General features: G+C 40.0%; 11 protein-coding genes across 11 annotated transcripts; 3 read left to right on the top strand and 8 right to left on the bottom strand.

Annotated features, from left to right (window-relative positions):
* Window positions 1-659: 659 nt before the first annotated feature.
* On the top strand, window positions 660-1784 carry CANTADRAFT_90183 (uncharacterized protein; the record flags this gene model as incomplete). Its single annotated transcript, XM_020211666.1, has 1 exon — window positions 660-1784. One exon carries the CDS (start codon window positions 660-662, stop codon window positions 1782-1784), a length of 1125 nt encoding a protein of 374 aa, XP_020064190.1.
* A 247-nt stretch (window positions 1785-2031) lies between these two features.
* Window positions 2032-3231, top strand: NUP (Nupp; the record flags this gene model as incomplete). The annotated part of the gene is made up of 1 exon (XM_020206746.1): window positions 2032-3231. The coding sequence occupies one exon, from the start codon at window positions 2032-2034 to the stop codon at window positions 3229-3231; it is 1200 nt and encodes a 399-aa protein (XP_020064189.1).
* Window positions 3232-3481: 250 nt separating this feature from the next.
* BEM2 (Bem2p) lies at window positions 3482-9733 on the bottom strand (the record flags this gene model as incomplete). The annotated part of the gene is made up of 6 exons (XM_020209894.1): window positions 3482-4605; window positions 4672-8288; window positions 8448-8889; window positions 8950-9039; window positions 9169-9369; window positions 9463-9733. The coding sequence occupies 6 exons, from the start codon at window positions 9731-9733 to the stop codon at window positions 3482-3484; spliced, it is 5745 nt and encodes a 1914-aa protein (XP_020064188.1).
* A 1317-nt stretch (window positions 9734-11050) lies between these two features.
* MSK1 (lysine--tRNA ligase) lies at window positions 11051-12991 on the bottom strand. Its single transcript, XM_020207660.1, has one exon. The coding sequence runs from the start codon at window positions 12877-12879 to the stop codon at window positions 11176-11178; it is 1704 nt and encodes a 567-aa protein (XP_020064187.1). The 5' UTR covers window positions 12880-12991; the 3' UTR covers window positions 11051-11175.
* A 335-nt stretch (window positions 12992-13326) lies between these two features.
* CANTADRAFT_52367 (uncharacterized protein) lies at window positions 13327-15756 on the top strand (the record flags this gene model as incomplete). The annotated part of the gene is made up of 1 exon (XM_020210074.1): window positions 13327-15756. The coding sequence occupies one exon, from the start codon at window positions 13327-13329 to the stop codon at window positions 15754-15756; it is 2430 nt and encodes an 809-aa protein (XP_020064186.1).
* Window positions 15757-15842: 86 nt separating this feature from the next.
* Window positions 15843-17309, bottom strand: CANTADRAFT_21835 (transcription factor TFIIIC subunit; the record flags this gene model as incomplete). Its single annotated transcript, XM_020206745.1, has 2 exons — window positions 15843-16349; window positions 16407-17309. The coding sequence occupies 2 exons, from the start codon at window positions 17307-17309 to the stop codon at window positions 15843-15845; spliced, it is 1410 nt and encodes a 469-aa protein (XP_020064185.1).
* A 236-nt stretch (window positions 17310-17545) lies between these two features.
* Window positions 17546-18862, bottom strand: LAT1 (dihydrolipoyllysine-residue acetyltransferase; the record flags this gene model as incomplete). The annotated part of the gene is made up of 1 exon (XM_020210035.1): window positions 17546-18862. The coding sequence occupies one exon, from the start codon at window positions 18860-18862 to the stop codon at window positions 17546-17548; it is 1317 nt and encodes a 438-aa protein (XP_020064184.1).
* A 422-nt stretch (window positions 18863-19284) lies between these two features.
* RNH35 (ribonuclease H2 catalytic subunit) lies at window positions 19285-20019 on the bottom strand (the record flags this gene model as incomplete). Its single annotated transcript, XM_020208577.1, has 1 exon — window positions 19285-20019. A coding segment is annotated over one exon (735 nt), but the record flags the coding sequence as incomplete, so codon positions are not given.
* Window positions 20020-20418: 399 nt separating this feature from the next.
* On the bottom strand, window positions 20419-21402 carry CANTADRAFT_90173 (flavin adenine dinucleotide transporter; the record flags this gene model as incomplete). Its single annotated transcript, XM_020211665.1, has 2 exons — window positions 20419-21142; window positions 21176-21402. 2 exons carry the CDS (start codon window positions 21400-21402, stop codon window positions 20419-20421), a joined length of 951 nt encoding a protein of 316 aa, XP_020064182.1.
* A 475-nt stretch (window positions 21403-21877) lies between these two features.
* Window positions 21878-22078, bottom strand: TOM7 (Tom7p; the record flags this gene model as incomplete). Its single annotated transcript, XM_020209881.1, has 1 exon — window positions 21878-22078. The coding sequence occupies one exon, from the start codon at window positions 22076-22078 to the stop codon at window positions 21878-21880; it is 201 nt and encodes a 66-aa protein (XP_020064181.1).
* A 402-nt stretch (window positions 22079-22480) lies between these two features.
* Window positions 22481-23632, bottom strand: CANTADRAFT_6239 (putative nitronate monooxygenase; the record flags this gene model as incomplete). The annotated part of the gene is made up of 1 exon (XM_020210852.1): window positions 22481-23632. One exon carries the CDS (start codon window positions 23630-23632, stop codon window positions 22481-22483), a length of 1152 nt encoding a protein of 383 aa, XP_020064180.1.
* Window positions 23633-25127: the final 1495 nt, after the last annotated feature.

Genomic DNA, 25127 nt, shown 5'->3' with positions numbered 1-25127 from the left:
TCTCAATGACACCCGCCTTGGCCAGTTCTGTATTCTCTACCATGTCGTCCTCATCGGAAGAGCTCTCCTCATCTGAGTCTGAGTCACTATCGGTAGTAGGCTGTTGTTGCAACCGCTGGGACATAAACGACTCGATAGACACTTGCCCCTAGATGTTAGTACCAAACCCCAATCCTGATCCAATGGTCTGCAATATCATGGGAAGTTCCTAAAAGTCCCGCAATCACCGTCGCCAGCAATACATACATGGATGTTAAACTCGCCACCTTCCTCTAGCACGCTGGCGGGCCGCTTGATGCCCCTTGCCACTTCAAACATAAGGTGGTGTCTATGATATGTGGATCGGATTTCAAATCTTACGCGTTTACTAGTTTGAACCGCGAAGGCCATGAACAATAGTGCCATCCACTACAAATGCGATAAGGCGATGCTGCTCTACACAACGAGATTGGAGGGGTCCTCCAATCTGGTGGATTGGGAGCACCCGCTGTTGAAACGTTATCCAACCCTCCAGTCCCGTGTTTATCTCGATTACATGGCCTGTACATGGCCTATCTACTCATCTCTGGATTGTTACCCGCCAAGACACGCACTCGCCTAGGCGCCAGTGGTTATCTATCGGAGCAGGAGAGAGATACGAAACACCATTGCAGACCACAATGATCCCCACGGCTTTACTTTGGCTAGCATTTGCTGTAAGCTCAGCCGCCCAGGTGGTGCTCTCTCCCAAATATGAGCCCAAGGTGTTTATCGTGACAATGTTTCAACCGGAAGAGGAAGCATGGACCTCCAGAGTCTCGTTCCCCAAAAACATCAAAGTGCCAGGGTTATCGCCCATCTACCCCCACGTTCGGTGTGTCGAGGACTATTCCATCTGCCACTTCACCACTGGCGAGGGCGAGATCAATGCTGCGGCCTCCATGGCGTTTTTGCTCTCGTCCCCCAAGTTTGATTTTTCTAAGACCTACTGGCTCTTAGCCGGGATTGCGGGAGGAGAGCCCTCCAAGGTTACCACTGGCCTGGTAACTTTCGCCAAATACGCAATTCAAATAGGCTTGCAGTACCAGGTGGATCCCACCGAGATTCCGAAAAAATACCTGGACTGGCCCTCAGGTTACTTTAGTTATGGAACCCGCTCTCCTACAGAATATCCCGATGCTGTGTACGGCACTGAAGTGTTTGAATTGAACGGCAAACTCCGGGACCGTGCGGTAGAGGTTGTAACCTCTGCAGGGAGGCTTGCCCGAGGCAACGAACTCAATGACAGGTTGCGTAAGCTCTATACAGGACCTGCACGAGGCGACCCTGAAGTCTGCGGTTGTGATGTGCTTACAAGTGACAACTATTTCACCGGATCCATTTTGAGTGATTACTTTCTCGACTATTCCAACCTCATTTCGAACGGTACCGCAAATTACTGCTCGGCTGCCCAGGAAGATAATGCATCTCTTGAGGCCTTTATCCGTATGGCCCAGTATGGGGTGGTGGATTTTGAGCGTATTGTCGTAATGAGAACAATATCGAACTTTGTGCGACCTCCGGCCCTGTTGCAAGATGATCCAATTGATTTTTTTTTAGACTATCCAAAAGGGGGATTTCAGGTGGCCCTAGATAACCTTTATTATGGGGGATGGCCCTTTGTTCAAGATATCATCCAGAATTGGACTCAAATTTACAACACCAACTCCCTTCGAAGCGAAAACTACATTGGTGACATTTTGGGAACTTTAGGTGGCAAACCAGACTTCGGAAAGGACTCATATAAAATATCTAGCCTACTCTAGACATGCATGAACAGTTGCCGGATTGGCTGTTTTAGTTTCCGTCAATGCCGCATACATAATACTGCTTGTGACACCATTCCCAATCTAGAACGGTTTCGAACTAGTTGATGCAAAGATTGGTAGATTAAGCCTAATTCAGAATTGTAAGAGTCAACTTTTATAGATAACAGATTAGGCTGCCGAACCTTATAAATATCGGATATGTTGTTTCACAATGTAGCGTTCCAGGTCAAAAATTGGAACCACGATGAAGTTCAGTACTTTCGCTTTAAGCTTTTTGGCTTGTCTTTGTAATGCCCACCCATTTAAACGTGAAATCAATGGAACCCAACTAAGTAACGATATTCCTCCAACCACAGCAAATGATCTTCACTCTTCCTATGGCAAGCCATTTGCAATCTACCAACCAAAAGCATTTATTGTATCCATGTTCGAGTTAGAGAGAGACCCCTGGTTGAAAGAATTGGACTTTGTTCACAATATTACTTTACCAGGCTTATCTCCCGCGTATCCCACACTCTACTGTTCTACAAACTATACCATATGTCAAATTACCACTGGAGAAGGTGAAATTAATGCTGCCTCTACCATCACTGCTTTGACCTTGAACCCACTTTTTGATTTGTCAAAAACATACTTTTTAATTGCTGGTATTGCTGGTGGAGAACCAGCTTATACCACACTTGGTGGTGTTACATTTGCCAAGTATGCTGTTCAATTGGCCCTAGAATACGAAGTGGACTATGTGGATTATCATAACACCATGCCTAACTGGACTACTGGGTACTATGCATATGGAACCCATGACCAAAACGAATATCCAGGAAATGTCTATGGAACTGAAGTCTTTGAGGTCAACGAGCAATTGCGAGACCGTGCAGTAGAATTAGCTTCAAGGGCTGAATTAAACAATGGAACTGAGCAGAACGCAAAGTTCAGGTCTTTATATAACCAAACTGCTGCCAGATCTTTGCCAGCCATTGCAAAATGTGATGTCGCTACTTCGGACGTCTATTTCTATGGAGCCACTTTGAATAACTACTTTTCATCTTTTGCATCAATGATGACCAATGGAAGTGCTGTTTATTGTGCCAGCGCTCAGGAAGATAATGCTTCTTTGGAAGCATTTGTACGTGCCCAGAAATTTGGCCTCGTGGATTATGACAGAATTGTCGTAATGAGAACAATTTCTGACTTTGCAAGACCACCACCGCTGATGGATAATAATACAGTTGGTTTCTTTAATCAAGCAGACCAAGGTGGAATTCAAGCCTCCTTAGATAACTTGGTCAAAGCTGGCCTCCCCTTCATCCATGATATCCTAGCAGAATGGGACAGTGTATATGATTCAGGTGATAAATACCGTTCTAAGAATTATGTCGGTGACATCTTTGGGACTTTGGGCGGCACGCCTGATTTTGGAAAGCCAAACTTCGATGTTGCTTGAATTGGATGTATCTCATCTGTCGTATCAATTTTTCGCAACCATACAAATACCCAATAAAAAAGTATACCCTTTAAAGCAATTATGTCAGCCATTAATATGAATAGAAATATCTCTAAAATCTGTATTGAAATTAACTATCTAAATGTTATTTAGGATAATGAATTGAATTTATAAAAAAAAACTGGGTACTGGTGACCACAACAAATATAACTGATGTTGGTCACATAAAATTTCTAGTTCGGAAACGAAGCTACTTCTCAGTATCTTCTTCTGAATCATCATAGTTGGGTTCCTTGAGCATAATATCTGGGTCTGGCAACTGCTCAACTGTAGATTCTTCGTCATCGAAGACATATTCATAATTGTTGATCAACTTTTCCAATATTGAATTCATAAATCCAAAATTGTTGATCAAGGAATCCAAACTACTAGCTTCCGTAAATGCTGGGCCAATAACGGTAGCCAAGTTGGATGGTGTCATTTTGTTAACATCGCTATATTGACTGATTTTCTTCAAGTGCTTTAACAACAAACGTAATGTGTGAAAGTTGACCAATGGTAACATTTTAAGAGTTTCCTTGTATTGATCAATTATCTTCGATTCTTCAGTCTGTTCATCCAAATTATGTTGCTTCAACGCAAAAAATGCACCAATGACTTTATCAGTAAACAAAGCGTCAGGCAATTCTCTGAAATATGACTTCACCACACTGGTAAGTGTGTGCACATCGTAAGTTTTCTCTTGCAAGTTAAGTGTTCCTGTCTTGTCAATGATAGACTTCACATTATTTAACTCGCTAATAGAAGAGCTAATTCTGTAAATACCGACATCCTTCAACCCCTCTTTCTCGATTTCTTCAAAAATTATTGTCAATATCCTAGGAGCAATCGATTGTTCACGGTTACATATCACACCAATTGGAATCCCAAAAGTTGTGAAAGTATGGTTTGCCTTAAGATTGAGAGCTCTCGAGTAAAACCAGTGTCTATTTGCATAATTCAATTTGACCAACCAGTCATTCCATTCGCTTTCATTAGGAGCTTGAAAGAAGTAATCAACATTAGTATTTTCTGCGTCGATGATGAAACATAATGGCAACAAATATGCTGGGAACAACTTAATGTTACGCAAAGGAATCACCAATGATGGCTTTTGTTTGGGGTCAATATATGGCTCAACTGGTGGTAAGTCTTTTGAAGAGACAATTTTCTCGGCGGCGGAATTGGACAAACCTGAAACATTCAAAGAAAATGGTCTTGATTTACTGAACAACCCACTAATCTTGAATCTTGATGTTGAGCTAGATTTGTACGATAATGATTGTCTTCTTAACGAGGAGGTGGATGGTTTTTTAGTCAATGATTGATTGGGTCCTGAAGTTTGATTGGATGATATGCTTGAGACACTAGCTAAACTGGTGCCTGCAACAAGGTTCAGACCTGGTCCTGAATTTGAATTAGCCAGCGATCCCTTGGCGTCGCGTATTACCTTCTTCTTGTTTTCAAGGATCAAAAGCTTATGTTGGTCATGTAAGACTGCTCTAAAAAGTTTGGTCTTATCCTTCTCCAAGAGTGTAAATTCTTTAAGATTTTGATTATTAATCAAACTCTCATCTAACTTTAGCAAGAAATCAAACTCTCGGGTTTCATGATAATTATTCTCATGCGCTTCAACAGAATTGTCATCCTCAATGCTCAATTCCTTGATCAACTTAAAAATCAAATACCTTTTGTTAAAATTGATTGTCTGTTTGTAGAAACTTGGACACGTATTGATCAGGATCAAATTTTCAATAATCCAACAGAAACATGGAAGTAAGGGTTCTGAACTTTGTAAATCACCAAGTGTCAAATTAGTTGGAAGTAACAGGTTTAAGTCATCATAAATAGTATTAGGGCTTGTGTCTTCATTGTTCAAGAAGTTAGAAGCCTTTATCCACAAATTAGTGAAGAGTCTACTTTCCGGAGAATAGATCACATTAGTGACCGCTGTTTCAATACACGAAGGTATGCTATCTTTTCCACCTTCAAAAACAAACTGATTATCTCCCATTTTGAGTTTTGAAATCTTCACCATAAGCAATAAAGTCTTCATGCGGTCCAATCTTTCATCCACTGTTATGTTCAAATCTGTGAGTTGAATTAACAAGTAGCTTCTAAACTTATAATAGAGTTTAAACAACTTTCTGAAAACAAGTGGGAACTTTTTCAATACTAGCTGCTTCTCATTAGGATCAATTAATGACTCAAAATAATTAAAAATATTGGAAATCAAAAGATTTTCATCATTAACACTATTCTTCTGTAAATTGAACTCAAGAAGGGCGTTGTTCTCAAATGAATTTTCCAATATCTTAAACACCTTGTCCCAATCTTCAGCTCTAATCCCCCTGTAGAACACAGCTAATAACTTGTTAAACTTCAATAAAAACTTCTCAATCTTGATAACATTTTTGTGTCCAGGTAAATTCCTGTTCATTGGAACTTCGTGCAACGAGTTACTGAATCTGAATTCATTAATGAGATATTCATCAAATTTCAGAATTTCAATTGGCCTATAAGTTTTCTTCACGAAGAGTTTCTTCAATTTCTTGTAGTAATTGACCAAGCTTTCAAATGACTTTTCAAGTGTAGGATCAATCTTGTTCGAGTTGTACCATTGCAAGATTTCATTGCTGAATAATTTTAATAATTTAATTAAGATCTTCTTGTTCACCAAGTCTAATGAAAAATTAGAGTAGAAGTTGTTTATCAAAACTATCAAGACCTTCAAAATGTTAATTTGAATCTTGAGAAGCAATTCATAGTCGACATCACCTAATTCATTCAAGTCTACCTCAGTATCCAAAGACCAGTTTGGAAATTCCATATTAATCTTTGGCTGAGAGTAGGACAATGGTTCACCATTACTTCCATCCATACTTCTAAGAATGTACAATTTCTTCATAACTGAAATCACGGCATTTCCTGAATTGATGAACCTGTGAGCTAATTTGTCTAACAATTCCTTGGTAGTGATGAATGAATTGTAATTGAGCAAAAACACAAATCTGTATTCAGTCAAATCCATCGAGACATTTTCATCAAAGTACTTAGAATCTATCAAAAGTAGATCAATCAACTTGTCAATGCTGGCATACTTTGGGATATACCTGTATGTTTGGGGAGCGCCAATTCCATTCGATGATTCAGATGAGATAACACTGTAATTATTGGGCTTCTTTGTCCCCACATTAGGTGCGGTTGAGGTAGCTGGATTTTCAACTTCAGAGTTACTTGCGTTCGGATTAGGTGACATCGTGAAGTTATTGAATTTTTCGGAATTCAAAATATCATCCACATCAATGCCTAAACCAGGAACATCATCTTCATCGTCATCATTGTCCACATCATCCAACGCATTCAAGGCTGTTGAGTTTGCCATATCAATACCACTCACAAAATCGTCGACTCTAAATGTCAATTCACTATCAATGACCAAGTTTTGCTTATTCGCTGAAGGATCGAGAAGTTGTTGAAGTTTGGAGTCCTTCACGCTGGAGCTGTTGGTGCTCACATTTACCAATTCATCATATTTGGATAAGTTGATCTTGAAATAATTATTGTTAAACGTGGGTATTCTTGAAGCCGGAGTATCGGACACTGAAGGTCCATCGTTCCCATTAAAGTTTGAAATAGACGGAGCGTTCAAGGAAGTTGTAGAATCATTGGAGTGCAAAGATATATTCGAAGAGCTTAGGTTTCTGTGTCTCATGAAACTAACATCTGGACCTTGTGCTGATGGGCACTTCAAGTATGCCTCGGGTAATTCGGGCTCTAAAATCAAAGATAATCTCATAATGCTCTCCAAATTGATAGAATCACAATTCACTTCTATCAATCTAATCAATTTGTTCCGCAATTCGTGATTTTCCTTTACTTCCTGGAAAGAGCTGTCGCTGTCTTTTGACTCTGCGTCATAGTTTGAAGGTAAAGACTTAGCGTCATCACTATTGACTCCCAAATATAACACTTGATTCAAGCTCTCGTTAGAAAATATAAAACCCATGCTATCATAACGTCTCAACACATCATCATTGTACTTGATAATCTCATTGTAATTGACCAAATTAGATAAATACTCATTCCACCTGTTGAAGGAGTAATTGATCCTCTTCCAAATTGATTCTAACTCCAAGATATTACTGGTGGAGCCAACTGAATTGTTAATCAATAAGTCACCAAAATAAGGAATCACTTTCTCCTTTGGATAGATCTTACCGAGTCCTCTAGGAGCCATGATATGATACGAATCTTTAGGGCTTGTATCTTCATCGTTATTAGAAGCAGGGTTGGGGGTATTAGGGGATGTAGCTGAGTTCAACTTATCAGAATTTAGTGAGCCATTTGCCAAGTATCTTCTATCTAATTCGAAAAGGACAGGTGACCAATCGTTCTTCAATAATTTGATGTAATCAGGGGAAACTAGAGACCATATCTTAGTTAACCTTAAAACTGGTTGAGATAAAATTATGGAAGAAATACCTAGCCATGAAGACATATTCCCTGATTTATCAAGCAAACATCCCAAATCAATCCACTTTTCCAAAAGACGAGCCTTACGTTCCAAGACAGATGAACTGAGCCCAGATGAATTTGTAGATGGCGTATTGACCAGAGAATTTTCAATGAACAAATGGTTGATCAATAGTCTAGACAAATAATGAATGTGATGATCGTTATTAAAAATCAAGGGGTTCTTCTTGTAAAAGAAATCAAAAGCAACTGCTGCTGGATTAGAACTGGTATCAAGTCCACTATTAATTGAAGAGTACAACAACAATGATTTATCAATATTGGAATTCCACTTCTTAAAGAAATTAAGATCTATGGCACTGATCGTAGTAGCAAAGTCAATCAAGTTTAATTCGTTCATGAAAACTAATGAACTTAATTCCTGAATTGGGTTTATATCTGCAATCATGAGATTATCGTTGGAAACTAGATTAATCAACCCTTGCTGCTTCGAAAGCATTACTCTCTTAAACTCCAGAATTTTTGAAATTTCACTTTCATAACTTGGGTTTTGTGGTTTTTTGACCTGTTTTATCTCATCTTTATTCCCTTGGTCTTTGACTTCGTCCTTCTCTCCCAATGCAGTTTCCAATGAGATCTGTGCATTCGCTTCCGAGAGATGATCATTCCTTTCCTTGAGTGATTCTAAATGCTCTGATAACATTTCTAATATTCTCAAAATGTAAGGAGCAACATCTGATTTCAAGAGGAAGCCATTGAAATTCTCTTCAATGTTGTAAAGAAGATCCAAAATTCTTTCGATTATAACATTCAGGTTGTATGCTCCGTTGAATTTCTTACCAAAGATTGCCGTCAAAAATGAACAAATCAACTTTAATATCTTTCCAAATGTTGGCAAGATCGGCATTGTGTTGATAATTGACTTCACCGAATTGTTATCACGCTCATCCACATTAAACAAAATAAAGTGAATCAAGGACTCGATAGAATTGGACTTTGCTGAAGAAGAAAATGCTAATTGAATTGATGCAGTAGACGCTGTGAAATGATGTGCTTCAAAATCGTAACTGAGATCTGGATGAGGAACCGTTGTATCGAAATAAGTAATCGCATAATCAACTGATGCCAATGGGTCCGCAGAAACTAAATTAGGGACGGATGTTGTTGAGTCTGAAGTGTTTGCTGTTATGGTGGTTGGAGGACCGATATCTTGAACTGTTATGTTTGAGCTATTTCCGTGCTTGAAGAACTCAGTGGTTGGGGTGGAGGTAAGCGAAGTGGTTGAATTAGATGCTTGCTGGTTGCCTGGCAAAGAAGGAGGATTTAACTCTGAGGATTGTCCTGGGGCTGTGGGAGCAGTAGCACCCGAAGCTGCGCTAGCGCTAGCTAAGGGATTTAAGGTGTTCTGATCCTGGTTTTCACTGAGTCTGAAACTTTTGATATTCAAATTTGGATGTGGCTTAAACAAATACAAGTGGGAACCTTTCAATTCTGCTCTAAAAAGCTTCAATGTGCGTTCACTGATCTCATCCGCTGAAGCGGCATTGACCATCACGTTTAGCCAAGACAGTTTGATTGATTTGGAGTCATAGTCGGATTTAGCCAATGCAGACACTGATCTTGCTCCATAGCTGCCCTTGTGGATAGAAGCAGCAGAAGAATTCAATGTAGAATTGACTGAAGGCGAGTGGTTGTGTCCATGAGAGTGCTTTCCACTTGAAGCCGGATAATTCAGCAATGAGCTAGTTTCATTTATAGAAGTTATTGTGGAATTTGCTAACGTGGAGTAATCGTCATTGAAATCCTCAGTGATGGTTTGATTAGAGGCATCGTAATCGGGGATCTGTTGGGCTGTTTGATGTGGTGCATTATGGTGCTGAGTAAGGTTTTGCTGCTGATTGATCTCAGATTGTGTGTAAAGCTGTTGGGTGCTAGACAAGCTCTTTCTCTTGTCTCTCTCTTTTCTCAGGGACCAAATCTTTCTCATGATGAATTAAGATTAAAGATCGACTAAAAAAGACAACTGAGTTGACCGATGAAGAGATAAGTAGGATGAGTGTTCAGAAAGCAAGCCGATTGGGTGTGAAATCCGTTAAGCCTTTGAGCTATGGGTAGATCAGTTCAGTAAGAAGTTGTACTTCTTCCGTAATTTTGAGGTGGCTGTTTATCCTTTGACCGAAAAACTGACGGAGACCGAATCTGGATGTATCAACGGGTACGTGTTCAGGAAGGAAGTCTATCAACCGTGTGGTGTATTGACCCTTATGTTCCAAGGCAGGTATGTCGTATTCCTAGGCGTATTCGCTGTAGAAGTAGAGTCTATGGTCTTCAGTTGTTTCTTTCTCCAAGTCCTCGTCTAACAGTCAACGGATCACAATTGGGCGTTTGTGATTTTTCTCCTTTCGGTTAATGAGACGGACTCCTCCATGTACGAGAGGTGCTACGGGAATTTTCTCGCCTTACTGAGTGCAGGGCTGCCCCAGACAGGCAACGCTACATACACTACGCGGCCCACAATGGTACAAGTTGGTCCCTGAAGAACGGGTATCGAGGCGTATCCTCGACTCACGCCAAATGAAACCGGTTCTGAGGTTGAAATTTGGTGCAGTCTAATCCTGTACCTTGCGCCCACTAGCGACGTTTACGGAATCTTGCAGGGGATGGGGGCGGCATTACGCGTGCTGTGTTACCAAACTCCTGTACATGACATTTTGGGGCTGTATTGGACAGGAATGGTGAATTGTAGAGCCCTTCATTCTCCCACTCCCCCACTCTTCTATTTTCTCCGGCAGTTCTAATTTTGGTTTTTGCTGCAATACCTGGCTCCGAAAATGCCCCACTGTCGTTTCGCATTTTCTGGTTTGCCCAGGGAATGATTGACGACTATTGTAATATTGCAAGTTCACCTTCAACAACATTCTTTGGCTCACCAAAACGCATAACCAGTAGCCGAAATGTATGGTGTTTGAATAGCCGCTTGGTATGGTTCTGTAGCAATTGGGGCATCTGAAACATCAGCTGGAACTCCGCTTATGTAATCACGTTAAACTCGTTATTGTCTATTTAGATTACAGTTGTGTTGTGCTCGTTAGTCTTGATCACGGGTAAACTGGAAAATATAGGCGGATCACTCGTGTTGCATGGAATGTTGCCAACGCATAGTCGTGTGTACACCGGGAAACCACCCAGAAATAATAGCCTGATTCCAAGCCTGTATCAGACCGAAGTTGAGCAGGATGATTACCATAGACCCAAAGCCAACTTGTGTACTCTGTAGAATGTTACAGGTAATTTTTATGGTACTCAGAATTTTTGATATGAAATTGCAGAAAATTGGTAAAACTATAATCTTGTCTCACTATTTCAATCACGTTAACGAAAAATTACATGATATGTTTGGTATGATTTCTATTTACATGTACAACTCTATTACTGTTTTTTGACGTCTCTGACGTTTCCAAAAGGAAGCACCGAGTCAATTCTTTCCACTCCACTGAATAGCATAGCAATTCTATCTATTCCACAACCCCAACCCCCCGTAGGTGGTAGACCCAATTCGATCGCCTTTATAAATTCCCAATCAGGAATCAACAGGTCCGCATCATTGAATTCTGATTTTGCATGCTGTTGAAGTTTAAATTTGGCGAGCTGTTCATAAGGAGAATTTTCCTCTTCGTATGAATTGACATACTCTTTTCCATTGATAAATAATTCGAATCTCAATGAAATTTCATACTCTTTGCTTTCCATCCCTACTCCATAGGAAATCTTAGCAGACTTTGCAAGTGGCGAAAGTACAGCAGGTTGATTGTAAATAATTATAGGGGTATTTGGGGTTTCGTTAGATATTGCCTCCAAGTAAACTCCTGACAAATTATCCAATAAGCTATGCGGCGACAAATTTTCTGGAACCGCTAAGCCTATTCTCGTGTAATATTCAACTAAGTTGGAAGAAGTGAGTTCGGTAGGAAGCTTCTGACCTGTTTTTGCTTCCAATGTTGGGACAAATTCGTATTTGGGGAACTCCTGAGGAAAGTTAAGTTTGGGCAATGTGTGTTTTAAGTTCAGAGCATCTTTCTTCGACAAATCATGGTGGATGTATCTAAATAACTCCTCTGTCATTTTCATCAATTCTAACAATCCAGTATAGGATTTGTAAAATTCACATGTAGTGAACTCTGGATTATGAGTAGCGTCAACCCCTTCATTCCTGAAGTTCGTCCCTATCTCAAAAATTTTATCGAAACCAGAAACAACCAATCTTTTGAGCCATAACTCAGGAGCAACACGCAACTGTAACTCGTTTTCGGCGACTGATGAGATTGCTTTGGCTCTAGTGATAAAAGGTTGAGCATTCGCACCTGTACCTGCCCCTGCCAATAAGGGAGTTTGAACTTCCAAAAAGTTATTTTCCAATAGATATGCTCTGATTGACTGTGTTATCCATGATTTTATCAAGATTGGGTTACGCGACTCCTCGTTTGCTAAATAGTTCAAGACTCTGTTCGAATTGATAAGTCCCCTATCCACCAATCGATTAGGGACCATGGTTAATCTTGGGGAGAGTAAACTCACTGGTTTGTTCAACTTAATGGTAAGTTCTCCCACATTGGTAGTAGATGCTGCCCCGGTACAAATTATAAAATCTCCTTTCTTAAAGAACTGGTGGATTTCATCGAATTCGTCCTTGCTCATATTCATGAGTTTGTTACTTGCCATCACCTGAAGCTTCTTATCGTCCTGTATTAAGTCAATAAAATACATCGCTTTTCCAGACTTTCTGATAGACTTTATCTTTCCTTCGACAATAAAGGTATCGGGATGCCTCTTTTGGGGGTACTGACTGAAGTCATGGCTGTCAAACTTCACCCGGAAATCTTCTATTCTTATCAATTCACCTAATCCACCACTGATTGAGTTCCTTGCACTGTAAATGGGTGGATAATACTTCTCGGGACTTGCACTAATGGTCCCTTTTCTTGTAGAATAGTCCAATGACTCTTCTTCTTCTGAAACCGAGGATGCAAAACGTTTGAATAGAGAACGAGATCTGCTATAACTGTTGTGTATAGGCGTGCGAGTTCTAGCCACTCCCAAGGACCCATTATGCCTCCATATATGAAGTCGTAACATCATTTATCCCCACTAAACTAAGGACTGAAAAGTTCAGACACTGAGAACTGTATGCAAACTTAAGGGTGTTGTAGTATGTTTTTAATTCTTATGAACGAAAAAGCAGTAGAATCTTCTTGATGCTTAACGTTGATTTCAGAGTGAAGTACCCTTGCCTGAATGGTGTGTGATGACTTATTCAAGCATTAATGTCCGGCGGGCTTAAGTCTTGGGGAAAATCACTTTTGTGTCAGAGTCTCGAGAATGATCTCATGAATCTTTGATAAAAATTCTAACTATTTTGGTTCAGAATCCATTGAGCGTTTAAGACAAGGTGTGTGGTTTCTATTGGTCAATATAGTTATTGCTTGGAATATTATAACTAGTTAGGCTGATTTGTCAAAGAAATAATCTGTCATTAACCTTCTCGGGTGACTTTTAATCTATACACGGCCATTCAATTTCAATATGGATTTCGACGCTAGAGAAGTCCAAGATGGAGTCAGACTTTCGTGGAATAGTTTACCTAAATCAAAGCTCCAACATCATCGCAATGTCATTCCCTTTGGAAGTTTGTATACTCCCTTGAACAACAAGACTTTAATTCCAGTTCTTCCCAATAATGAATTGTTTATGTGTCGTCAGTGCCGTGCTGTGTTGAATCCTTACGTCCAAGTAAATAATGAGCTCTGGTCATGTCATTTTTGTGGATTTTCAAACAGGTTGGGTAATAGGATCGATGGTAACGGCCAACCAATCTTGCCTGCTAGCTTGGGCCAAGATTGTTCAACTGTGGAGTATTTAAGTGGTCGTACCAGTGCATTACCCCCCATATTTTTCTACGTTGTTGACACATGCTTCGATACCGAAGATATTGAGGATGCATACCAAGCTCTCAAAGAGTCATTGGTGCTTTCTTTGAGTCTTCTTCCTGATAATGCCCTCGTGGGATTGATTAGTTTTGGAAAACATGTTCAAATATTTGATTTACTTTCCCAAGACAAAACAGCATACACCTTCAACGGTAATAAAAATTATACCTTGGATGAACTCCAAAAATCATTGGGCTTCTTGGGCCATGGATTGAAGAACGTCAATAACAACGACTCACCTATTGATAGAATATTAGGATCTTCAGGTAGAAGATTTCTTCAGCCTATCAGTATTGTTGAATATCAATTAACTAACATCCTTGAAAGTTTGGTAACTAATACATTTCCTAGAAATAATTTTCAAGAAAGGCCAGATCGATCAACCGGCTGTGCATTAAATGTTGCATCCCTTTTATTACAATCAATATTGGGAGATAATGTTACAACTACTGGCGGGCACATAATGTGCTTTATTGGAGGTGCTTGTACCTATGGACCGGGCAAAATAGTGCATAAGCCTTTGAAGGAACCGTTGAGATCTCATCATGATATCGAAAAATCTATACACTCCACATTGCCCCTGGCTCCGAATACTTCTACGAAAACAAAAGTGGACATGACCTTGTTCAAAGAAGCAAGGAAGTTTTATGCGCAAGTTACTAAGAATATTGTATCAATGGGCTTAAGTTGCAATTACTTTATTGGAAGCTACGATCAGATTGGATTGTACGAAATGGATGAAGTATGCTACAAGAGCGGTGGAGTAATTGTCATGAGTGATTCATTTAGCACTGCAATTTTCAAGCAAAGTTTTGTGAAGTTCTTCAACAAACAAGATGACGAGAATTCGGATTATTTGGATATGGGCTTCAACTCAACTTTAGAATGTAAAACTTCTTCTGATTTGAAGATTCAAGGCTTAATCGGTAATGCAACAGCATTACCTGTCAAAAAGGATAATCAATACATTGAGAAATGCATTTCAAACTCGATTATAGGTGAGGGAAGTACAACATCGTGGAAGCTATGCAACGTCAACCCACAATCTACATATGCGCTCTACTATGAAAAGATGGACTCAAACAACCCATATACCTTCGTTCAATTTTTGTTTCATTACCAGCACCCTAGTGGAGAATTGAGACTAAGAGTGACTACCATTCCCATTCCAATCATAGCAGATTCAGACATAAGTAATCTTGAATTAGGTTTTGATCAAGAAGCAGCATTAGTATTAGTTGCTAGAGCAGCTATCATTAAGTTACAACCGAATAAGTCTAACAACTCAAATGCATCTACGATGACACAAGGGGCAGTCATTAAATACTTAGACAAGCAGTTGATAGACTACTGTGCAAGATTTGCGGTTTACCGTCCAGGTGATTTGGACTCATTTAGATTATCATCAACGTACGCAATGTTTCCACAGTTCTTATATCACTTGAGAAGATCACCCTTCATCAACGTTTTTAACAATTCACCGGATGAAACAAGTTTTGTGAGACACATTTTTATGCATGAAGACGTCACAAACTCATTGATCATGGTACAACCAACATTGCTATCATACGATGTTGATACGTTCGGCGCGATTAGTGATGTAACTGGAGAGCCAAACAATGAACCCGAACCAGTTTTGCTTGATTCGATGTCCTTAGGACATACCAAGGTGTTACTATTAGATACATTTTTCCACATCTTGATTTTCCATGGTTCAAAGGTTGCAGAGTGGAGAAAGGCGAAGTATCATGAACAAGAGGAGTATGCTCACTTTAAGACCTTCTTGGAAGCCCCCAAAAAGGAAGCAATTGAAATTCTAATGGATAGGTTTCCTTTGCCTCGTTTCATTGACTGTGACGAAGGTGGATCACAAGCTAGGTTCCTCATGGCAAAATTGAATCCTTCAACCAGCTACACTACAAATCCAAACCAACCTTTTGTAGGTGGACTGGACATTTTGACCGATGATACCAATTTGCAACTGTTTATGAATCATGTTCAGAGAATAGTTATTGCAAAAAAGTAAATTTGACATCAGATAGTCCCATTAAACCAGTAAATTGACTATGTACCAAAGAAGAGAGATAATTTTAGACTAGGAATTCGTCTGTACTACGCTGTAGATTTCTTTTTGGCAGTTTTAATTGCCTTTTTAAGAAATTGAGTTTGAGTTTCATGCTGTGTCTTACTTTCATCATCTCTTTCAAGAAGATCTTCATCATCTTCAGCTTCTTCTTTCACTTTGTTCGATTCCCGCGGTACGATTTTGACATGTTCATTACACAGTAAGTGTTCATTTACCTGCCCAATCAAGGCGCCATAGTCATCAAAAATAAGATCCGTGCCCACTAGTTTCTTCCAGTCTGTTTGATAAATCTTTCCATCGATCACGCTCAAGTTGTTTAATGAGTCGTTATTACCACCAAGCTCGTTACTGCCCCCAATGTTTGAGTTGTTTGACAACTTTATAAGCGGATTGTCGTTATCAAGCTCTGTTAATTGAAAATGGGCAGATGGTTTGATTATATTGTTCTTGGAACGGGGTGTTTCCAAACTGTTTGACTCTTCAAAATCCTGAGTTTTTCCAATCATTGGTATGTCTATGGTAATATAGAAGTCCTGAGTGCGTTAGTATTGTATCTAATTGGGTCTATCGAAATTTATCTATAAACGTACCTTGTATTCTTCTTCTGGAATGTCTATATCTCCACTAGCAAGTTCAGTCACTGGTGTTGTCTCTCTGACACTCTCATCTTCGGCCTTTTCTGCCAATTCTTGTTTCTTCAATTTCTTCTTCCTCTCTTCTTCTTTTCTTGCCTTTATATCCTCATCAGAACCAGCTTCAAAGCCTGAATGGAAGTTCCAATTCATCTCCTCTCCTTCTGTCAAAAAATCACAGTTTCCATTCATCTTCAACTCCCAATTCAGACCTGCTCTTCTATACAAATCCAAGGAGCATGCACCCGCTCTTAAAGTTGTTTTGTTGTCATCGAGGTAATCACGTACACCTTTCAACTTTAAAAGAGACAGTCCCAATGCTATTTTGGTAGCTGCATGTGTGATAATCAACACATTCTCAAATTCTGGAAATCTGCTCTCAAACACGGGAATAAATTTAACCCAAAATTCTTCTGCCCTTTGAAAGATTTCTTCTTCAGATTCACCGGAGAGATTGGGGATAACTCCTACCGTATCGTCTCTTGGCCAAAAGGATTCTTCCACCAAAACATTGTTGAAGAACGACCTTAATCTATTGTAGTCAGCCGGCTCAGGAATGATCTTTCTATTCTTTTTGTACCATTCACCAACACCTCTCTCCAAAGCAATCGACAACGACAACATCTCGGCTATTGGGCGGCCTGTTTCAACACATCTGTAGAATGGAGACGACAATATAAATTGGGGTTTTTCATTGTCAGGCAAGGAGGTTAAGTACGCTGCCAATTGCTTTGCCTGATCAACTCCATGTGGTGCCAAGGGGGGATCGCTATCAATGCCAGTTGGGTTTGGTGGATGTGGCTCGGGTAACCAGTTGGCACGATATCCGTGTCTAGATATGTATATTCTCTTTAAGGCCATTGTGGTATACTCGCAGCACTTACACCTTCAATTGTAATTTGTTTTTAAAGGAACGTTTTTCTGAGCGAGAATCCTAATAAAGTTGCACATGGTCAGAACTGTGGAGTCTCTACAGAAAAACTACAAAGTCTGAATTCTTTTGCACGAAGAAGCAATTGTCAGTGTATTTTGAATTATTAACTTGTAATATTAACGCTAGCCAACTAGATAATTGAGCAGTGTTTACTTCTATTTGCTTAGATCAACATTTCCAATGGGTTTTCAACAATCTTCTTCAATTCCCTTATGTATTCACCACCAACGGCACCATCGACGGTTCTGTGGTCGAAAGTACCAGTGATAGTAATGGTATCTTCGAAAACGAAGCCTTGTTCGTTGACGGTAGATGGGACGGCCTTCTTGTCAACAGTACCGATGGCAAGAATGGCAGATTGAGGTGGGTTGATAATGGAGGTGAAGCTGTTCACAGCATGGTTCATACCTAAGTTGGAGATACAGATGGTTCCACCTTGGTATTCTTCAGGGTTCAACTTACCAATCTTGGCTCTCTTGCCCAAGTCCTTAACTTCCTTAGAAATAGATGACAAGCCCTTAGTGTGAGCGTTCTTGACGATTGGAGTGATCAAACCAGTTGGAGTGGCAACAGCAACAGAAACATCCACGTTCTTGTAGGTTCTGATGATACCTTCGTCGCCTAACCAAGCAGAGTTGACTTCTGGGACTCTTAAGGCAGCTAAGGCAATGGCCTTAATCAATAAGTCATTGACGGACAACTTGTATCTGTCTTCGGCGGATGCATTCAAAGATTGACGCAACTTCAACAACTTAGAGACAGTAATTTGAGATTGGACAATATAAGATGGGGATTGTTGGGTAGATTGGAGTAATCTGGAAGCGATGGTCTTTCTCATACCAGAGATTGGGACATCCTCGTAAGTGGCACCAGAAACAGCTGGAGCAGCTTGGGCAGCTGGAGCAGCAGCTGGAGCCTTAAGGTTCTCAACGTCCTTGGCAAGGATTCTACCGCTTGGGCCGGAACCCTTGACATTCTTCAAGGAGAGACCCTTTTCTAAAGCAATAGTCTTGGCCAATGGAGAAGCAAAGATACGGGTAGATGGAGCGGCAGAGCTAGATTTCTTTGGCTCAGCGGTCTTCTTTGGGGCGTCATCGGTCTTCTTTTCCTCTGGTTGTTCAGTCTTTTCAGCTTCAGATTCTTGTGGTTTTGGAGTTTCACCAGAACCGGCATCGGAAGCAGTGAAGTTCTCAAATGCAGCAACATCACCAGATTCTTCAACGTACACGGCAATTGGCTTACCGACTGGAACATCCTTGGCTCCTTCTTCGACCAAAATCTTGGCTAAGAAACCTTCTTCCTGGAATTCGAAGTCCATCAGGGCCTTGTCAGTCTCAATTTCAGCAATAGCTTCACCTGGCTGCAATTCATCACCAACTTTCTTAGACCACAGGCCAATTCCACCTTGGGTCATCGTAGGTGATAATGCTGGCATGTTAATCACAGTGTGTGGAGGGAACTTGGAGTAGAAACGGACCATCCGTGGCACCGAACGAGCACATCTAAGCAAGGCGGACATAGTTGATGATGATGTTTACTAGTCTTTGAGAGCGTTGATTCAAAATTAAAAAGAAAACAGCTTAAAGTTTGCTTTAATTCATCGATCGCATCAGTGTCTCCCGGCGCGGAGCTAAACTTCCGCCCGGGAGACATAGAGTGCGTGCACAATTACGGACTATTTCTCGGGCCGGCATATAGACAAGATCTAGTTGGAGGTGGCAGATATGTGTACGATGTCTATAACGATACTTCATCTATATAAAACGATCTACTGTAGCTTTTTATCTTAGATGAAGGCAGATTTTGTCCCAGGTTGTTTCCAGATAGAGCGGGTTTTTTTCCATCATTAGCTGTGGACCGTGCTCCAAAATATGAACTTACATCCATTTGAGCATTATGCATCTCCTCTTCGTATATCACCTCGACTCCCTGGTGATTCTTCAAAGAATCTTTGGCAGTCTGCCACAGGAAACGAACCAATCCCAACCACCCAAAGACAGGATCCACGTTCGCATGCAACCACTTAGATGTGTTGGGATCAGATGGATAACCAGAACCGATGGAATGGCCCTTGAGGTATGTAGAAGTGTAGAGCTCAAGGTTAAGATCTCTCGTCACTTTAGCCACCACTGAAGCTGCACTCACGATTGGATAGATACTATCGGCTTTCTTTGCAACTGTAATATCAATACTTGGAAAATGACTCTTGAGCTTGGCTTGATAGGTAACAGGGGGGCCAACAGTATCAACGAATATTTCTGTGACATTCACACCCATGGCCAACACCTCTTTAATGAGCTGTATTGTGGTATCGTGTGCTTGTGCATTTAAATTGTATGCCCCATCACCAAGAGATGAGCGAAGCATACCAGACAGGATGTCTCTCGCAGTCATTGTACGGGTCGCCCATCCAAGATTAAATGAATCAATAGCTTCAAACAACTCTTTCCGTTTCAGATCTTTAAGCACTTTCGAGTCATCAAATCCAGGTAATGCCTGATCCTTCAAAGAATACGCAATCCCATACACCATTGGCCCAAGTACTGGACCACGACCAGCCTCATCAACTCCCAAGATAACAGGAAGTGACATGTCTTGTTTTATCTTATCTGGAATTTCTGAATGACAAGTAGTTGAACCAATTAATGCTGATCCTTTAACAGATTGTGGTTGCCACTGCTTTCCTTCAGGCAAATGGTCTTCCAACGGTTGATTTGGAATGGAATTGCTCTTTTCCACTAGACCAATCGCATTATACTCCGCATTATCCACTAATGGCTCTGCTTTTGACCCCTTGGTTGTTCGTCTCCTCTTAACTTCTGGTTCCATCTGTGAATTTTCAGCCCTAAAGTGTCTATGGAAGCCTGAGACGCGTTCTGTTTTGTTGATTGATATCAGTGCGAAATTACTTACTAGAGCTACAAATGCACTAATAAAGGACAAGAAAATACATCCTTGATATGCCAGTATCCGGTTCTAAATCTATTAAATGCTGATGTAAATTTTTGCAAGCCTGTTTAAGAGTGCTTCTTCTTCTTATTGTTCCTCGTTCTCTGAGTGCAACAAGTCTTTGACAGTCTCATACACCAAGAATGTAATACAAGTTGCAGGAACAACCCGTAAAACATTTGCACTCAACCCCTTGTAGAAAGCTTTAATCCGACCTTCATTTTCCCATAGCTGTCTCATTGTAGAGCTGATGGTTACCTTTACTCCCAGTTTAGTATGAAATTGTAATCTAGATCTAACAATTTGTGATGGATACATAATCACCATGCTAAGAATCTTCGAAATGGCTGACGAATAAAGATACTCTTGCGTAGAAATCTGCCTCTTTCTGTCTGCTCGTCCTCTCCTCTTGTCAAAAAAGTCCTTGAGGTGATCATAGAAAGTGAATTGAAGACTTCCTTGAAGTACCAGAAACATGCTGGGAATCGTACCTTTCCAAAAACTCCTGGCTCCTTCATCTCTCAATATTTGCCTTATCCCATCAACAGTTGATTTATATGCTGCGCCCTGACTTCGAGAAGTTCCCAATATTCTAGTCTTAAGTACCCAAATGGGGTTTGTCAATATACTTGTAGATATCCCAGCAAGCATCGAAGATCCAAAATAATTAGTTGTTTCATTTGACATCCTCAAGTGAGTCTTAAATTCTGCATAAAGCGCAAAGTACAAGCCCCAAGCGGATATATTACCTATCAAATTGGGTGTGATGCCTCTATAATATTGTTTCATGATGTGGAATAACTTGTAATGGCTTGGTCGAAGATACGTGAATGATTGATCATGCCGTATGAGAGAAGAGGATATGAACCCATCTCTATGAATCTTTCGGAATACATTGGTGAGAGCCTCAAATGGTTTTCCTGGTTGATTTGTAGAAAGTTGTAACCTCACTTTAATAAGATCCAAAGGATGAGTAATTATGGTTGTTGAGAACCCTGCACTTAATCCGGATATCAACTCAATTTGCCTGTTGCTTAAAGATACCTTTGACTTTGGTGCATCGCCATCCATCATATAACGGCCTTTCAAATTCTCGATATTATCTATGGGAGTTGCTTGTGACACGGGACTGTGGTTGTGTGATCTAATCGATTTCATCTCACTTAAAAAAAATGAGCCTGAAGTACCTATGAGAAGAGCAAATGTAACCGATGGAAGTCTATGACTCCCAAGATATTTTGAGAAACTCTACAAGTATACACTAAGGCTTCTTTTCATTTAACTGCACATATATACAAGGGGCGCTAATTCCCATTAGTTAAAATAGACAATAAAGTAGATTTACTTTGGAATTATTATGGACAGTGGACAGTCGGGAAGGAATTTGTTGTTGATAAATTCACTATTTGAACGTACCATAGCAAATAATAAACCATTTTCCTGTTTCACATTCCAAATTTCATTAAAAACAGACTCTCGAGTATCAGTGGGAACACTTCCTGCGATTCCAGCCAAATCAAACGAGGGATAAGTAACGTTAATTCATTTAAGCTGTTGGGAAAGGACTTAACAAACCGAATAAAGATGGCTTAGTTGGGCTGGTGGACCATCCTAAATACAAAACGAAAGGAATGAAACCGTAGTGAGCAACAGTCTTTGAGTAGTCCAAAACCTTAATGATTCTTTCCTTCGATTCATCTGATAAGGTGAACTGAATATTGTTTGATGAAGTGTTTGAGGCAGGCATAATAGCTAATGATGTGTTCTTGGTGTACCTTACGTGATCGCAACCGTTCAACTTGTGTTGAAAATTTTTATGGGTGGATTATCTAATAGTGCGTAACTTGGTTATGTAAGCTGTGTCCTAACATAATAATCACTAAACCTATTTAGGGATAAGGTCAACTAATTTGAGTTGGAAGCACTTCATCATAACATCAATCTAGTGTAGCAAAAAATGAGATGATGTCCTTTTCCCTTTTTTAACTTGTACTCCCATATACTACAAATTATGATCCTAGTTGCTGCTCGAGAGCACAGATCTGATGAAAATCATGATAATAACGATGTCATAAATATGGTATATTCTGCAATTTTGTATAGTTTCGTTAATGGCCACCGCATAAGGATTCATATTACTTATTTTTATTTAGAGGTCTTTGCTCAACTCTCTAACAACTTCACAAGTGGTTAAACCGGACTTTATCGAAGGGTACTTGTCACTAGCGAAGTATACGCCTAAATCCTGATCCTTCACTAATCCCTTCAAATCCTTGAAGGCGTTGTACATCAGGCCATAGGGTGGTAATTGATACACCTTCACTCTTTGAGTATCAATCAATTTGCTCAAAAACGGCGTTTTAATTGCCCTGGCGCGTTTTCCTGAGACTAACGAAGTCATTACTGTATCCAGCTGTGCATCTCGTTCCAATTCATCTCGGTAAAATTGATTTGTCTTTGATTCGGGAGTTGCTAAAAACAAGGTTCCCATCTGGACTGCCGCTGCACCTAACTTCAAATAATTATCAATGGTTTTCCCGTCAGTTATCCCACCTGCTGGGATGACAAACACTTCTCTGTCTTCGTGTTTCAAACCAATTGATTGAATTTGGGTAAATAACGAAAGAGTAGACAATTTTTTATCCAGATTTTCTGTGCTTAAAAAGTTCCCTCTATGGCCCCCTGCCTCGTACCCTTGACATACGAGCCCATCAATATTAGCTTGCGCTGCAGCTCTTGCTTCATCAACTGAAGTAACGCTTAGAAAAACAAGAATACCCATCTTTTGAAGTCGTATTATGGTCTCTTTTGAAGGGATTCCAAAATGAAAGCTCACAACTTTAGGTTGTACTTCCTTCAAGTATCCGAAAACATCCAGAAGAATACTTGGATATTTTTGTTCAATTTCCCTGAAAGAGCAGCTTCCATTTTCAAATGAAACTTTAGAAGTAGAATTCTCTCTTAATTCCCTAATTGAGGGAACAGCTTCAGAATACAACTCCCACCAATTGTTTTGTTGGGTTGCTGAGGCTTCATTGACAATTTCGTGACAAAAAAAGTTAAGATTCACCAAAGTTGGATCATTTGGAGTCAAGTTTATAAATTCAGAGACTTCTTTTCTCATCTCGTCGATTCCCTTCCTAAGATCAATCGATCCCAATGGGATGGATCCTAAGCCCCCGTTTTTGTTAACCTCAGAAGCCATTCTAGGCGTAGAAGCTCCAGCCATTGGGGACTGAATCAACGGCACTTTTAATCCCAACAATTGACAGAATTTAGTGGATACCCCGTATTTAGACATTCTTGTACGTAAACTTGCAATCCAAACCGCCGCTATTTATGAATAAGCTGACCCCACTTTTTGTTAGTTTGACAGAACCTTGTGTGCAGGCGAAACTAGCAGAGTATAAGATTTTTGTTTTATTGAAACAATATATATGTAGTATCTTGTCCAGTAGACTTGAGCACACCCATAAATCACATCAATTTACCGTGTATATATACCATAATTGGTGGATATGGTTGCGCCACATTTCACTAATTTGTGATTATACTCCACCGCGAATCTTTAATTTTTGACCTTCTGCTTATTATCGATTCTCTGGTTCGAGAAGAAATTGTTTCGACGGTTGCCAATACTCATGACGATACCTTCTCCGCCTTTCTCCTCTTTTTCTTTACTATTTATTTATCATTGACTAGCTCAATATTGTCTATCCCAAATGTCAACTTCACTGTCGTATTTCGCGTATCCTCGAACATTTTTTGATCCCTGGAAGTTCGGAAGCGATTTGTGCAGGTTTCCGAGGAGCAGTGGAGAGTGACCATGGATCATTACGTAGTACTATGCAACACAGAACTTTGGATCAAGTAAAAGCCTAGTAGGGTGCTACCAACCTGAATCACCCGTCAACTAGGTCCTTGAGCACATTTACAATCATTTGGACCATACTAGAGCTCAAAGTGCACTTGACATCAATATGTTTTGCACGCCTAGACAGTTAAACCGTCAAAGAAGTTCTTTAAACTGAATGTATACAACTAACTCTGGTATTTTACACCTCATGTATCCGAATTTTAAATCGATGTGTAATAGAAAACATTTTCGAATAATTTTTACTAGAACTTGCAAAACTGACAAAATTTGCAACTTCAAGGTAAAGCTTTCTTTATTTTTGGACCAACAACTTATTGATGCATCTTTGGGCAGTATAGATTATTCATCTATAACAACTAGAATAGCGACTACAAATTCCCTAGTCATTAAAAAGACAAATTATTAAGAATAGAGCTAGCATGCTTGGCCCAAAGCAATTGATCCTATGATCTAATCGGGTGCGCCATAATTTCTCCACTTTTCAAATATCGACATCAATTTAATGATACTTTTAGTGGGTTTATCTACCTTTTGACTCTTGTTTTACGCTCAATTTCGCTTGTGCACGAGGTAGGTAACAGGGAATAGAGGAGGTTAGATAAATTGACAAATCTTATGGATAAACTAGGTATTCCACGCTACGTACAACTTATCTCCAGAAGTCTATTTCCCTCCTTAGGAAGTAGTAGTGCAATCTAGGAGTTTGTTCTGATGGAATTAGCGAGAAGCACACGACTAGGTGTCTAGAAGCAAGAGAAGGATAGGGCTCTCAAAACGGAGCGAAACCGTTTTACTAGACGGTCCTTATGGAGACTCGACATGAATACATTAAGGAGCACTATAGTTTGACCAGTTCTACCACTGTACTAGATAAATTTTGTACTTTGCATAGTAATCTTTAGTGGCAATTTGATGTAAT

The sequence above is a fragment of the Suhomyces tanzawaensis genome, assembly GCF_001661415.1.
Source record: "Suhomyces tanzawaensis NRRL Y-17324 unplaced genomic scaffold CANTAscaffold_4, whole genome shotgun sequence".
Classification (NCBI taxonomy): Eukaryota; Fungi; Ascomycota; class Pichiomycetes; order Serinales; family Debaryomycetaceae; genus Suhomyces; species Suhomyces tanzawaensis.
This window is presented reverse-complemented; position numbering and strand designations above follow the sequence as displayed.

Coding starts and splice junctions, on each gene's coding strand:
- MSK1 (XM_020207660.1), bottom strand. CDS start 12,879: ATGTTACGACTTCATATATGGAGGCATAATGGGTCCTTGGGAGTGGCT.